General features: G+C 46.3%; 1 protein-coding gene across 3 annotated transcripts in view; it reads left to right on the top strand.

The window, feature by feature from the left end:
- Window positions 1–5,059: 5,059 nt before the first annotated feature.
- Dnajc18 (DnaJ heat shock protein family (Hsp40) member C18) overlaps window positions 5,060–16,246 on the top strand; it is a 36,708-nt gene continuing 25,521 nt past the window's right edge. For 2 of the 3 annotated variants that reach the window (XM_013124791.3, XM_040758101.1), the window contains exons 1-4: window positions 5,060–5,208; window positions 6,607–7,544; window positions 9,653–9,839; window positions 12,147–12,292. In XM_013124791.3, the coding sequence (XP_012980245.1) occupies window positions 7,505–7,544; window positions 9,653–9,839; window positions 12,147–12,292 (373 nt within the window). In that variant the 5' untranslated portion in view covers window positions 5,060–5,208; window positions 6,607–7,504. The remainder of the gene's footprint in view (window positions 5,209–6,606; window positions 7,545–9,652; window positions 9,840–12,146; window positions 12,293–16,246) is intronic. The other variant, XM_005065272.4, reaches the window with a different exon arrangement.

Genomic DNA, 16,246 nt, shown 5'->3' with positions numbered 1-16,246 from the left:
GCCTAGAATCCAATTTCTTTTAAGGTCTATGTAGCCATCTATTTCTTTTCTTCTTTCTTCCCTTCTTTCCTTTCTTTTTTCTTCTTTCTTTCTTTTTTTCTTTCTTTCCTTGCTTCCTTCCTTCCTTTCTTGTGCATGAGTACGTGCTTGAGTGTATGTATATGCACCATTCCCATGATGGAACCCACGAAGGTTAGGAGGCATGGATCCCCTGAGACCGGAGTTATAGATGGTTGTGAGCTGCCGTGTGTCCTGGGAAACAAACCTGGGTCTTCTTGAGAGCAGTGGATGCTCTTAACTTCTGCACACCATCTCTCCTCTGTCCCCTCTGTCTGTCTGTCTGTCTGTCTGTCTGTGTGTCTCTCTCTCTCGCCCCCCCATGTACATTTCTTAGCAGCGTTCTAGCAACTTTGGTGTGTTCTCTCCTAGACTATGCCTGTGCTCTTCTACCTCTTTAGGTAGCTCGGAAACTTGTGAGGTAGGGGGAGGGTTTTTGCTAGGCTTGCCTGTTACCTGTCTTTTCATTTACTAATTTAATTATTTTCGTGGGTGTGTGTGTGCGCGCATCATCCTACTGCTGAGATATATGCTCTGGGATACACTTTATATTTTGAGGCAGTTTCGCTGAGTGGTCCAGGCTAGCCTTGAACTTACTACGAGGTTAGGTGGGCCTTGAGTTTAACAATCTCCCTGCCTTCGCTGACTGAGTACCTGGGATTACAGACCTGAGCAACCGGGCCCCAGCTGGCAGAAGCACTGAGTAGCCACTTCAACAGAGCAAACAGAGGCTGTCACCAGTGACCATTGGTCACCAATAGTCACTGGAATCAGGCCATGGACCGGGTGTGTGTGTGCGTGCATGCGTGTGTGTGTGTGCGTGTGTGTGCGTGCATGTGTGTGTGTGTGTGTGTGTGTGTGTGTGTGTGCCCGTGTCTGGATGTTTGCACGCTGTGTCAAAGGTGCATTTCTGCGACTGGCGGAATAGAAGGCTGAACAGCCAACAGCCAGGCAGAAAGAATGACGGATGGTGGAAGACGGGAGAGAGGCAATGCCGCGTGGCAGAACGTAGATCAATATAAAAAGGGTGATTAATTTACGTTAGAAGAGCGAGGCGAGACAAGCCTAGCTAAAGGCCAAGCTTTCATAATTAGTAAGACTCCAGGACCCACAGGTGGGAAGAGAGAGCTGACCCCCCCCTTCTACAAGAACCCACACATATAAACATGCACATGAAACAGACAAGCAAGAAATCCTCTTGGAATTATTATTATTATTTTTTTTTTGGTTTTTCAAGACAGGGTTTCTCGGTGGCTTTGGAGGGTGTCCCAGAACTAGCTCTTGTAGACCAGACTGGTCTTTTTTTTTTTTTTCAGTTTAAATTTAGATAAGAAACAAGGTTGCTTCACAAGTCAGTTACAGGTCCCTCTCCCTTTCCCTCCCCTCATCCCGTGCCCTCCCCCCCCCCCCCCCGTTATCCCCTCATTTCCCCAGAGAGGTTGAGGCCCTCCATGGGGGTGTCCATAGTCTGTCATTTCATATAGGGCAGGGCCTAGACCCTTCCCCAAGAGTTCAGGGTGAGAGTGCACCTCACATGGTTGGATGGGAGTCCAAAGTCCGTGTGTATACTCGGGATGGGTACTGATCTGCTGCCCAAGGCTCAATAGATTACCTAGGCCTCCTCACTGACACCCACATTCAGGGGGTCTTGATCAGTCCCGTGCTGGATTCCCAGGCTGATGCCAACCAGGCTGGTCTTGAACTCACAGAGATCTGCCTGCCTCTCTGCCTTCCAAGTGCTGGGATTAAAGGCATGTGCCACCACCACCCGGCTTGTTTAATTTATTTTTTTTAAGATTTATTTATTATGTATACAGTGTTCTGCCTGCATGTATGCCAGCAGGCCAGAAGGGGGCCTCAGATCTCATTACAGATGGTTGTGAGCCAACATGTGTGTGCTGGGAATTGAACCCAGGACCTCTGGAAGAACAGCCAGCGCTCTTATCCTCTGAGTCATCTCTCCAGCCCAAATATTACATACTTAGTCTGCAGAAACAAAAAATGCTATTTTCTTCTGGCTTAAACTTCACAGAGTGATATGAGAGAGGGAGAACAAAGAGTTTCATTCTCCCCACCCCCCACATCTCATTAAAGCTGTAAAAAAATTATTTTTTCTCTTTTTTTTAATTTTATTTTTAGATGAGTGTTATGTCTGCATGTAAGTCTGCACACAGTGCAGTGCCCACAGAGGCCAGAGGAAGAAGTCAGGCCCCGTTATGAGCCGCCATGTGGGTGCTGGGACTCAGAGAGGGGTCCTCTGTAAGAGAAGCCAGTGCTCCTAGCCACTGAGCCATCTCTCCACCCCAACCCCCTCAAAACTATTAAAGTAAATTTTGGAGAGACTGAGTTTGTTTGGAGAGATTAATCCCAGAATTTGGGAGCAGAGGCAGGCAGATCTCTATGAGTTCAAGGCCAGTTGGCTCTACATAACTAGTTCCAGGCCAGCCAGGGCTACATAAAGAAACTTTATTTCAAAATAAAAAGAAAGAAAAGAAAGGAAGGAAGGAAGAGAAAGGAAGAAAGAAAGAAAGAAAGAAAGAAAGAAAGAAAGAAAGAAAGAAAGAAAGAACAAGACAGGTGGTGGAGGGTGGTGCAAACTAATCCCAACACTCAGGAGGCAGAGGCAGGAGGATCTCTGTGTTTGAGGCCAGCCTGGTCTACAGAGCAAGTTCCAGAACAGCCAAGGCTTCACAGAGAGACCCTGTCTCAAATAACAAATAAACAAACAACAATAATACTGAGAAAGAAGAAATCCAGGTATGGTGTTTACACTCCTAATCCTAGCACTCTAGGGGGCTTGGGCAGGAGAACATTAACTTTGAGGCCAGCCTGAAGCTGCACTGTAAAAAACCATGTCTAAGAGAAAAGGGACAGAATAGATGGTTCATCAGTTAAGAATGCTTGCTGCATGCTGGGCGTTGGTGGCGCACGTCTTTAATCCCAACACTCGGGAGGCAGAGGCAGGCGGATCTCTGTGAGTTCGAGGCCAGCCTGGTCTACAAAGTGAGTTCCAGGACAGCCTCCAAAGCTACAGAGAAACCCTGTCTCAAAAAACCAAAAGAAAAAAAAAAAAAGAATGCTTGCTGCTCTTCCAAAGGACTGGAGTTACATTTCCAGCACAGGGGTCAGGCAGCTCACAACCATCTGCAACTCCAGCTCCAGCAATCCGACCTTCTGGCCTCTGCAAGCACACTCGGATGGATACACACACAACACACAACACATGGAAATTAATCTTTTAAAAAAATTAAAGTCAGGGGGCTAGAGAGATGGCTCAGTGGTTAAGAGCACTGACTGCTCTTCCAGGGGACCCCCAGGCTCAATTATTAGCCCCCACAAGGCAGCTCACAACTATCTGTAACACCAGTTCCAGGGGGGACCTAACACCTTCACACAGAACATACAGGCAGGCAAAAACATCAATGCACGTAAAATTAAAATGATTTTTAAAAATTAAAAGACAGCACACATCTTTAACTGCAGTGCTCCAGAGGCGGAGGCAGGAGGACCTCTGTGAATTCAAGGCCAACGGGTTCTAGCCAGTATGGCTGCACAGTGACACACTGTCTAAAAATAATTCTATTCTAAAAGGAAAAGATGAGTAGGAGCCAAAGACAGTCTCGGGTGACTCCAGGCAAGTTTTCGGCATTCTGTGGACTTCCCTCTCTTTGTGTTATTAGGAGACTGAGCTGTACTTTTCCTTGTTCACCTCACGCTCTGCTGGGCAGGAAGAATGGGCAAATTGGGAATGAAGACTAATCAACAATTGTAGCAGACGGCCTGGGATACCACCTTCCAGACCACACTTTAGAGCCAAGGCATTTGTTCCCAAGCTATGGGCTGCTGAGAACACATGGCTGGCTGATGGTTGGCTGGTGGGCATGAAGGACCTCAGTTTTTCTTCTTAAAATTTTTATTTATTTTATACATCTACACATAGAGCCTACATGCCAGAGGAGGAGAGCATCAGATCGCATTATAGGTGGTTGTGAGCCACCATGTGGTTGCTGGGAATTGAACTCAGGAACTCTGGAAGGATAGCCTGTGTTCTTAACCGATGAGCTACCTCCCCAGTCCCTCGGGTTTTCCTCTACACAATTGTGTTCCCTGACTTATTACAGAAGCATTCATTAATAACCCCTTTAGTATACATACCTCAAGTGTCTCTGAGTCCATTTCTTTGTACTCATTTTATATATCAGTGGTATAGTATTCACTAATTTAATTTTGAAACAGGCTCTCCTCTATCCCAGGCTGTCCCAGAACTCACAATGTAGCCAAAGATAACCTTGCCCGCACTCTCAAGTGCAGACATGACACCACCGTGCCTGGTTTTATGTATTGCCGGGGATCAAACTTAGGGATTCAAGCATCTTAAACGCACTACCAAATGAATCACATATCTAGTCCTAATACTACAGCATTTTTTTTCTTTATCATGTGTGTGTGTTATATGTACTTAGATATGTGTGGGCATACATATGTTTGTGGGTAGGAATGCATATGTGTGCACTTGCAGGAGGATGCCAGAGGTTGACCGGCCATGTCTTCACTTACTTTCATCCTATGTATTCAGACAGGAACTCTCACCCTATGTATTTAGACAGGGTCTCTCATTTGAATCTAGTGCTTCTTGGTCTGGCTAGTCTAGCTATCTAGCTCACCATAGGAAACACCCATCTCTTACGTCACCAACACCGGGATCACTGCAGGTCCCCACGACTACCCAGCTTTTACATGGGTGCAGGGATCCCCAACTCTAGCCCTCAAGCTCATGTGGCAAGTGATTTTACCCACTGAGTCATCTGTGGCCCCCATACTACAGTAACTTTTCTTTAGAACTTAAGATATATTTTATTTCAATTGCACTTCCAAAAGCGCATGCTTTACTACCCAGCTACAGTTCAAAAATCTATCGTTGTCATAGAACTTTCCCGGTGACATAACAATGTCTCGAAGTCTTGAGTTCTGTTAGAATTGTTATCATTCTGTCATGGACACTTGGTTCAGCTGCTTATCACACTGGACTAATCAGGTCAAGGACGCGGGTGGATTTCACGATGGTTAACTCATGTGACTTCTTTATTACAAAGCCACAAATTTCCCCCGACTCTGGACAATGTACTACACATGCGAGCTGTTAGTCATAAGGTATTTATATACGGGAGGGGAGGAATAACCGGGTATTAAATATCTTTGAGATTGCAAATCTCTTACCCTGCTGCTGACACCTCATTACTACACCAGCCACAATGATGCTCCTGTTGCTAAGTAACAATACTCTGGGGGAGGGGACTAAGATGAACTCATTTAACACTAAATCGTGCTCTCAGCTAACTGCGTTGTAGAGGGGGTCTTCGGTAGGATCCAATTTTGTAGGTGAATACAAGAGACCGTCTCTAACAGGAAATCCGAGTGCAGCCCTCTGCTGCTCCTGGAGCTTCCCTAAGCCTACATCTCTTCCTTGATGTCTAGACAGCAGGATGATGACCATTTACAAGACAACTTCCTCCCCTTTTCTCATACAAGTCTACACAGTTCTAAAGCAGGAAGTTCTCTGTGTGTGTGTGTGTGTGTTAGAACGTCTTCTCATTTCTTTGCCCAACCTATAAGAAAGCAAGCAACACACCATCTCAAGTACAGAAGCCCCAAATAAAAGAAGGAAATTTTACCCAATACTTTTTTTTGGGGGGGGGACTTGGATGGGACAAACCTCATATCGGTATCTCTAAAAACAAACGTTTTGAAAGCGGTGGGTGAAATTGATAGAAAGCTGGCTGCAGGCTCCCTCGGCCTTACTCTGGCAGGTAATTTCCCAAAGCCAGGCTAGTCCTACTAAGTTCTATGGAAATCTGTCAAAAAACAAAAACAAAAACAAAACAACAACAACAAAAACCCTTGCGGTCCTGATTGCCAGGCACCTGGATTTGTGACTATTCTCCTTTTTTTTCCTGCAACATTTGCACCTATTTCCTGCCTGAAAGCTGGCTTGGAGATGCCGATTCTCTTCCCTTATTTCCCTCCAAGAAGCTCTTTTATCTTTATTTTGGTTTTTTGTTTTGTTTTGTTTCGTTTTTTCGAGACAGGGTTTCTCTGTATTGTTTTGGAGCCTGTCTTGGAACTCGCTCGGTAGACCAGGCTGATCTCGAACTCACAGAGATCCGTCTGCCTCTGCCTCCCGAGTGCTGGGATTAAAGGCGTGTGCCACCAAAGCTCCGTGTGTATCTAACTTCTGAGCCAGTGCTTTTCCGACAGAGAGGCCTTGTTCTTTCTCCTGGAGTTCCGAGTGGTCATGAAGTCGGCATGCCAGAGCTATGACAGCCGGGAAGTGAGAGCCACATGTCATATGGGGCCTCTTACCCTTCTGTTTGGGTTCAGGGCTATGCACCCCCATGCCCACCCCACTTTCCCAACAGCCCCTAAGTAGCTGCTGGATTGGCAACATAACTTATTTACTCTTTAAAAAAAAAGATATAATTTAATTCCAGGTACTTTTTTTTTTTGTAGGCAATTTTCTGAAATTCTGATCATTCTGTCCTTTTTTTGCAGACCCGATGTTCGGTTTGGTGACTAGACTAGGTTAGGTGATCCCGACCTCATCATCTTCCTCGGTGGATGCGTTAAGGGAGTGAGGAGAGCAGATTGCCCTGTGAATCACGCGAAAGAAGTGCTTTGATTCTTTGCTAGATTCCACGGAAAACAGCGTGAGGAACAGAAGGAACAAACCCTTACAAACCTCTTAGAGCTGGCCCTTCTGAAAAGAAAACCAGTCAAAGAAAAAGGGCTGGGAAGGAGGAGAAGAGCCATGAGCAGAATGGGCACGTAGTAAAAACAGGGGATGGTAAAGACAAGGGCTCTGATGGCGGCTCCCAAACTTACCCCCCCCCCCATAATGATGCCTAAGGAGCTTAGCTAAGCGGGAGGAACCCAAACTACTGTCTTACTACGACATTAAAGTCGCCGCCTTTGTTTTTATTTTTATATATATTTTTATTTTTGCGGGCATTAAGCTTCCCAGTTGAGTGTAGCCTGCCCCCAAGCCATCTTTCTGTCCTCCACCGATTTTGCAGAGTAGGCACGGGGTTCCTGAGGGTGTGAATGCACCGGTTGGCCTACAGAGTGCCCAGCCGTTGTACCGTAGGACCGTGGTAGGTTCCCAGCCCCAGGCAGGACAGAGGTCACTATCCCCAGCGACAGATGAGTCTGAGTCAGAGCCGGTAAGCCACGCAGAAGCCAGCCAACCAAATCCTACAGGGATCCAGTCTCTCTGCATCTCTGCATCCCACCCCCACCCCCCGCGCGGGCGGCGCCGGGACTTGTAGTCGCGTTGCAACGCTGCCCACACGGACGACACTACAAAGACCGGCGTGCCCCGCGCTCCGCGCCCCCCTCTTTTTCAGCCTCCCGAACTTGCGAGGCTCCGCCGACCAGCTGACTGAAAGCCGATATGGCGGCCACTCTGGGCAGCGGGGAGCGCTGGACGCAAGGTACCAGGTTCCCCGGCTGGAGGGTGGGACCAGGTAGCCTTCCCGGGAGAGGCTAGGGGTGCGGCTCCTCGGATCTTAAGGTCGAGATCCTGGGCCAGATGGAGATGCTAAGCCCGGGGAGGTTGCGGTGGAGGACGGCCCAGGGCAAGGGGCCCGGAACGCTGGCTCTGACTGAGGTCGTGGTCCTGAGCTCGGCTCAGTGCCCCCAGCCCCGCCCCGGCCATGCCCCATCCAGGGCTGCCCGGCCCGTCTTGACCTCCCGTGATGCGAGGGCTCTTAGGATGCTGAATTCTGCACTTACCTGCCCTTTATGGATAACACCTCCACATTAGGCCTCCTGACTCTCAGCCTTGGTTTGATCCTTTTTTTGGGGGGGGGGAGCTCTGTAGCTTTGGAGCCTGTCCTGTCACTCACTTTGTAGACCAGGCTGACCTCGAACTCAACAGAGATCCCCCTGCCACTGCCTCCCGAGTGTTGGGATTAAAGGCGAGCGCCACCAACGCCCGGCTCCCTGGTTTGATCTTGTCCCTCAAGGGTCTCATCAGGGCAGGTAGGCTGTCTGTCCTTTTCCATGCTACGGTCGGGCAGAGAGTTTTAGATTCCAATTACCTATCCTCTCTGTCCTGCGTAATGCTGATTCTGCAGGGGGAATTTGACTGACGTAGGTCCCTGAGCTCACAGAACTGTCAGTCCACTGAGAGAGTTTGGCAGGTTAACAGCCTTTTGCAAAACACAGCCAGTTAGTCCCTGGACTACCACAGCAAGGCTGGGGGTTTGGGTTGCACACTGACAAGGTACCCAACACAGCCTGGGTGTGGAGAGAAGCTTGTGGAGAAAAACGAGACATGTAAAGATATGAAGGGTGCCTTCAAGGAAGAGTGCCGAGGAATTGTAACTGAATGGTCATAAGCAGGAGAGAAAGATGTTTTCAGGTCTTCTGACAAGATGGGAGTGCCCAGTCCTTGCTGGCTTGCTCTGTACATTTTGTAGGCACCAGGACTTATTGAATCCTCTTGCACTAAACTATAATCTTTTTGTGGGTAGGAATTGGTCTCACCCATACAGGCTCTGATATGTCTAGCCCAGTGTATTGGTTCATATTAGTTCTGAAGTGTTCGTTTAATTTTTTTAAAAAAAGATTTATTTTATCTTCAATTATGTGTATGTGGGGGAAGGAATATGTGCCTGGGAATTCATGTGCCTTCAGAGGCCAGAGGCCTGGAGTTACAAGAGGTTTGAGCTGCCATATGGATGCTGGAAACCAAATTCAGATCCTCTGCAAGAGCAGTCTTTGCTCCTAGCTGCTGAGTCGTCTCTCCAGCTCCTACAAATGCTTATTTAAAAGAGTTAAACAATTCCATTCTGTCTTGTTTGTTTTTGTGTGTGTGCTTTTTGTTTGTTTTTGAGACAGGGGTCTGTCTATGCTTTAAATGTTAAGGGTAGGAGGCATTGCAAGCAAAGTATTGTTGTATGAGCAATGTCACCTCTGACCATGCAGCACAAAGAGATAAACCTCTCTACGCTGTACCACAGGCAAGGTTTTGGGTAGAGATGCCTCACAAGCCCTCTTGTAAGTTAAGAGCATTTGTTGAATGAGCACTGTAAGGATGGTGAAGATTTTGGGGCTTTGTATTTCTGGCCTTTAATTTTTTTTTCCTTGGGTGCATCCTGCATTTTCTGTATAGTATTCCAGGGAGGATGTTTGTTGGAGTTTTGAATGGAAACTTTGAAGTCTCTGATGTCTTTGATCAATTTAAAAGACACTTCTTCGCCGGGCGTTGGTGGCGCACGCCTTTAATCCCAGCACTCGGGAGGCAGAGGCAGGCGGATCTCTGTAAGTTCGAGACCAGCCTGGACTACCAAGCGAGTTCCAGGACAGCCTCCAAAGCCATAGAGAAACCCTGTCTCGAAAAAAAAAAAAAAGACACTTCTTTACACTTCTTTACTCTTATCTACACCGATGCACAAGTTGTAATTCTAACTCTAGAGAAGCCGAGGCAGAAGGTTCATGAATTCGAGGCCAGTGATAGTGAAACCTCGTCTCAGAAAGGGTAAACAAAGGTCTAAGTCGGCGTGAACTGGAGGTCGGCTCGGCTGTTGTTTTGCAGCTTACATTGATGCAATTAGAAGAAACAAATACCCAGAAGACGGAGGACCTGGCAGCCATGACCCCTGTGGTTGCTGTAACTGCATGAAGGCACAAAAGGAGAAAAAGTCTGAGAATGAGTGGAATCAGACCCGGCCGGGAGAGGGGAGCTCCACTTATACAGAGGAACAGCTACTAGGGGTACAAAGGTAAGCCTGTAGTACAGTCGTTCTCAACTTTCCTAGTGCTGTGACCCTTGAATGCAGTGCCTCATGTTATGGCGAGCCCAACCATAAAATTACTTTGTTGCTACTTTGTAACTGTAATTTTGCTAATGTTATCAATCATAATGTAAATACCTGACAGGCGGGCTATCTCTCAAAGCCCCAAAGGTGGTCAGGACTCCCAGGTTGAGAACTGCTGTTGTAGGATTAAATAAGGGAATTTGTACAAAGTGCTTGCAAGAGTGTTTGTCTCAGGATGGGCTATATAACATCACCATTTTCCTTTAGATTTATTCTTTTATCTTGTGTGTGTAGATGTTTTCCCTGCACATATGTCTGTGCACCATGCATGTATAGTGCCCTAGAAGGCTTAGGGCTTTGGACACTGGAACTGGAGTTATAGGTAGGCAGTTGAGCCTCCATGTGTATGCTAGGAACCAAACCCTGGTCCTTGGGAAGAGCAGTCAGTGCTCTTAACCACTGACTCATCTCTACAGCCCCCGTTTTTTGTGTTACTGAAAGACAACTATTTTCTTGATGTCAGATGAAAGACTGGATAAGAATGGATTATTGGAATGTAATGGGAGTTGTGTGATCTGCTTTATGGGAAGCTGGGAATACAAAGTAAGATAGCAACAGCTGGAGATGTAACTCACCAGTAAAGAGCTTTGTCCCACATGCCTGAGGCCCCAGGTTTGATCTCCAGTACATTAAAACAATTAGAAAGATGTCCTTTAAGCAGGTGTGATCCAGGTTTGTGATCCTGACTACTCAGGAGACTAAGAGCAGAGCGTCTGCAAGGCTAAGGCCAGTCTGGATACAAAGTGAGTTCAAGGCCATACTGGGCAACCAGTCTCAAAACAAGAAAGTGAAAAGAGGACTGAGGTATACTTCCAGAACCATTAAGAGAGAGAGAGAGAGGGAAACTAGAGGATGAGCATGGTGACATAAGCCTATTGTCACAGGACTTAAGCTGAAGCAAGAATATCTGGGGTTTGAGACCCTTGGCCAAAAAACAAAACAAAACAAAAAAAAACAACAACAAAAAACCCTACCTAAGAAGGATAAAGGAAATAATACAAGAGTAGCTATAAATGAAATAGAAAATAGAAAAACAATAGAGAAAAACCAATAAAATGTCAACAAAATTGATGCCCAGGGAGACAAACAATATTCAAATGACTAAAAGCAGGAATGAGGCATGCCTGGTTCTGCAAACCAGTAATCCTAGCACTCTGGAACAGGAAAAATAGGCAACATCCAGGGCAGCCAGAGCTACACAGGGAACTGTCTGCTCCTCTACGCACAGACTTACACAAAATCGGGTCTGAAAAGAGAGGATCATTACCCTTTTTAATTTTTCACTTTGTTTTTAGGTGTCTGTGTATGGGTGTGTGCACATGAGTGCAGATACCCACAGACACCTGAAGAGGGCATCAGATACCCTGGAGATGGAGTTATAGGCAGCTGTAAGTCACCTGATGTGTGGGTGCTGGGAATGTGAGTTTGAGGCCAGCCAGACCTGCAAGAGCTATAGAGTGAAGAGATCCTCTCTCTTTGTTGTTTGTTTGAGACAGGGTCTTTCAATGATCTGGGATTAAAGGCATATACCGCAATGCCTTAGGATAGTTTTTTTTTTTCTTTAAGACAGGGTTTTGCTGTGTAGCCCTGGATGTCCTAGAACTCGGTCTATAGACCAGGCTGGCCTCAAACTCAAGAGATTTACCTGCTTCTGCCTCCCAAGCACTGGGATTATGTGGTGGCAGGTGACTACATGGAGATACTCTGTCTCAAGGCCATACAAGCCCCTCCCCATCTCCCCGAAGGGAAAACCACATCTACCGTTTTGAAAGATACCCATAAGGGCGGATGTGAGAGCACACACCTCTAATCTCAACCTGTGGGGAATAGAGGCAGGAGGACCAAGACTTGAAGGCCAGCCTTAGCTACGTAGAGAGCTCGGAGGCTAGCCTGGGCTGCTTGAGATGCTCTCTAAAGGAAACAAAATGGGATAGCTAGCTAATTCTTCCGGCTTTGCTGTGCTGAGGTGAACGTTCAGGATCTGACCCTGAACTTTGACACGAAGGCTAGCACGCTTCTTCTGCAGGAGCAGTGCCAAGCGCTGAGGTCTGGGTTGGGTTAGAAAGAGTCACGTGCTTCATAAATGGCTTCCCTGTTTCTCTCAGGCTTGTTTTGGGGTTCACAGGCTGGAGGGATGTATTGTTTGGCTGTCGGTTGTGCAAATGGAGCCTCTGGAGATACACATGTTTTCGATTTTTTTTTTCCTTTAAGAATCAAGAAGTGCAAAGATTACTATGAAATCCTGGGCGTCTCTCGAGAGGCCAGTGACGAAGAGCTTAGGAGAGCTTACAGGAAGCTCGCCCTGAAGTTTCACCCTGATAAGAACTGCGCTCCTGGAGCAACAGACGCCTTCAAAGGTTTGCCCTTGAACCCATGCCGTCTGCCCTCGTAGTGTTGGTGGTAGCAAATTTGTCTGTTTTCAAATACTGTATTTATCTTTACTTTTTTATTTTTTTATTTTGGTTTTACAAGACAGGGTTTCTCTGTATTGTTTTGGAGGCTGTCGGTCCAGCCTGGCCTCGAACTCACAGAGATCCGCCTGCCTCTGTGAGTTCCGAGTGCTGGGATTAAAGGCGTGCGCCACCACCGCCCGGCTTACTGTATTTATCTTTAGTAGGGGGCACATGCATGGAGATCAGAGAACAACTTTTGAGAATCAGTTTTCTCTTTCCATTTTGCGTGCCCCAGGTCATCAAGCTTGGCAGCAAGCACCTCTTACCCCCCATCTTAGTCGGGGTTCTATTGCTGTAAAGAGGCACCATGACCATGGCCACTCTTATAAAGGGAAGCATTTAGTTGGGGTGGCTCGCTTACATTTTCAGAGCTTTGGTCCATTACCATGGTAGCAGGGGTTGCGGCAGCAGTATTCAGGCAGACATACGGCTGGCTGCATCTTGATCAAAAGGTTAACAGGAAGTGAAGTGAGACACTGGGTGGTATCTTGAGCACATATGAGACCTCAAAGCCACCTCCACAGTGACACACTTCCTCCAACAAAGCTACACTTCCTAATGGTGCCACTTCCTTTGGGGACCATTTCCTTTCAAACCACCACATTCCACTCCCCCTGTCCCCCAAAGGCTTTATAGCCATATCATAATGGAAAAATGCATCCAGCCCTACTTTAAAAGTCCCCATAGTTTATAACAGTCTCAACCTTATTTAAGACTGAAGTTCGCCGGCCCAGTGGTGGCTCATACCAGGGCAATCCCGGCTTCCCTTTCACATCTTCCCAGAATGGCCTCTCTAGGCCTCCATCCAGGGCCACCCCTGACACATGCCTGGACTCAGCGGCTTCCTTTAGTCTCAGAGGCAAATCCCGTAACTCCTTTCTTCTAACCTTAACCCTAAAGTCAGAACCACGTGGCTGAAGCTATCAAGTCCTACTGCTTGCTGGGGCTGGGGTATGGTCCCTTTGTTCAACACGTCTTGGCCAGCTCTCTGTGTTTGATGCTCACCTTCACTGCATAAGCTGGGCTGTCCTTGGACTTGCTCTGCCTCTGCCTCCCAAGTGCTGGGATTAAAGGCGTGCACCACCAATGCTCATCTTGACACCTCCTTGATAGTGATTATTAATGCCGTCCTTTCCTGCCCTCATCTATTCACATTGATTTTTGTTTTGTTTTGTTTTTTCCCAGACTGGGTTTCAAAAATTGATCTACAGATGTGCTTTAAATATCTTTGCTGTAACGTGGAGAGAAGAGAAACTCTAGATTTTTTTCATTTTATTTATTTCTTTTTTATGTACATTGGTGTTTTGCCAAGGGTGTCGAGCCCCTGAAAGTGGAGTTACAGACAGTTGTGAGCTGCCATGTGGTTGCTGGGAATCGAACTCATCGGGACCTCTGGAAGAGCAGTCAGTGCTCTTAACCCCTGAGCCATCTCTCCAGCCCCCAAAACTCTGGAATTTTAGTATGACTCAAAGTTTGCTTATATTTCATTAATAAAAATTGGATTTCCTTGAAGAATGTGTAACATTTTAATAAATAAGTTAGTATATTTTGCCAAAAAAAAAAAAAAAAAGGATCTGGGCTCCATCCCCAGCATCTACAATGTGGCCCACAACCACATGTAACTCAAGTCCCGGGAGATCCAATGCCCCCTTCTGTCCTCAAAGGGAATCAGATGAGCACATAGTATATTTACAAACATGCAGGCAAAACTCATATGCACATGAAATAATAAATAAATCTTAAATTATCTCTAGGGGCTGGAGTTCAGTGGTTTAATAGCACTTGTTACTCTTGCAGAGAACAGCAGTTTGGTTCCCATAACCTATGTCAGGCTGCTTATAACAGCCTGTAACTCCAGTTCCAGGAGATCTGCTGGAGTCCAGCTCCGGATGAGGGCAGGGTCTGAAGTAGGTAGATGCAAGAGCCGTGACAGAGAAATCTGGTTCAGTGACTTGACTAAAAATAGTTTGTAAGACATTTATAAGAAAGCTCAATCTGGGTGAGCTAAAAGATTATCATCCACATAATGGACCGGATAAACATCTGGATAAGTGAGCCTAACTTTTGTAAGGGCCAAATCAACAAATTTTTTGGCACAGTGTAGGAGTATTCTTTATTCCTTGGGAAATAATTTTCCAATGAAAGCATCTATAAAGCTGCTTTAAATTTATAGAGGGAAGATTAAAGTCAAATCTTTTTCTGTCTTTAGGAGCAAGGGGGATAGAGAAAAAAACAGTCCTGTAGATCTGTACCCATTGAGGAATCACAGCAGGAGAAGGGAGACCAGGCTGAAGGGCTCCCTCATGGTTTCCATAGTTTGATTATTTTTTTTATGAGATCCTGTAATAGTCTCCATTTTCCTCATGTCTTTTTAGTAACAAAAATTGGAGTATTCCAAGGACTTGTAGGCTTAATATGACCTGTGTCCAGCTGTTCCTAAAACTAGAGCCTTGGGTGCCTGAATCTTTTCTTGTATTAGGGGCCATTGCTCTACCTAGACAGAATCATCAGATTTCCAAGTTAAGAATTGTTTTGCGGCTGGGTGGTGGTGGTTAGGGCTCACACCTTTAATCCCAGCACTCAGGTGGCAGAGGCAAGCAGATCTCTGTGAGTTCGAGGTCAGCCTGGTCTACAGAGCAAGTTAGTTCCAGCATAGCCAGGGCTACACAGAGAGACCCTGTCTTGAAAAACAAAACAAAACAACAACAAAAAATTGTTTTTCAATGTCCCCAGTTAAAAATCCTGATACCCTAGGCCATATATATCCTGTTTATTTTTTTGGCTCTATTGGATATATATAATCTTTCTTGGCTATTTTTTCCTAATCCCTTTTGGGGTCCAATTCTACATAAAATGGAGGGGGTAGTGGTAGCAGGCCAATTTTGTGACCAACCCTTTCCTGCTATCATCAGTTCCTGTATCCATAAGCCCCTGTATCTCTTTTCCTTGTGTTTTTAAGGTTTTAAAAGGCCTGAACTCTTTATTTCTTGTAACCAAAATACATGATCCTGTGAGACAAAGCCTTGGTTACCTCAAGGTATATTTGAAGCTGAATGGCCTTGAGAAAAGTAGCGTAAGATTAATAACTGAGCAATTCTCTGACCAGAATGAATTTGTATGGTTTTCACTGGTGCTTGAATTGATTTCCCCCGTATAATCAGAGACCCCAGAAATGACATGGTTCCCTTGTAAAGAAGTTGAACTTCTACCTAAAACTAATCCCACTTGACCAGGGAGTGAAGGTCTGTATACCCCTGCAGGGACAGTTTCATTGGGGATGTCTGGGGTTAATACGACAGAAGTGGTGGAATTGAGATCCAGTCTTCCATTCCCTGAGGTTGTCTGGAGTAACTTCGGATTGTCTGGTGTCCTGGGGCAAGAAGGAAGGAATTGGTCATTGTTACCCCCATTGCTGGGCGTGGGGTCTGGGACTGGCCTCTCTGGAAGTTTCCCAAGGGAGAAGCAGGAGGCTGTGCTAAATTACCTCCCTGAGTTATAGGCCCTTGAGGTGGCAGTGGTCGGAATCCCATTTCTATGAAGTTTAGCGCCAGAATCTCTTTGCCAGTGAAATCCTTTCTGTCACTGAAGCCAGAGGGAAGCCAGAGGAAGGCCAAACAGGTCCTTCTTGATCTTCATTAGGACACTGTTGGCTTATATGTCCTTTCTGACCACAGAAAAAACAAGCCCCCATATCCCCTGGTCTGGATGGTGGGAGGCTACCTCTGAGGAATTGCATAATTGTTTTACCTTGGAGGGCAGCGGCAATTGCTACGTCCTGAGGGAACAAAGGGGGTGAAATCAACACAAGCCTTCAGATAATCTGAAATAGTCCACAGTCTGCTAGCAGATTTTTTTGTT

Source organism: Mesocricetus auratus, unplaced genomic scaffold, assembly GCF_017639785.1.
Source record: "Mesocricetus auratus isolate SY011 unplaced genomic scaffold, BCM_Maur_2.0 Super-Scaffold_100015, whole genome shotgun sequence".
NCBI classification, from domain to species: Eukaryota; Metazoa; Chordata; class Mammalia; order Rodentia; family Cricetidae; genus Mesocricetus; species Mesocricetus auratus.
The sequence above is the reverse complement of the archived record's forward strand: the minus strand, read 5'-3'. Positions and strand labels throughout refer to the sequence as shown.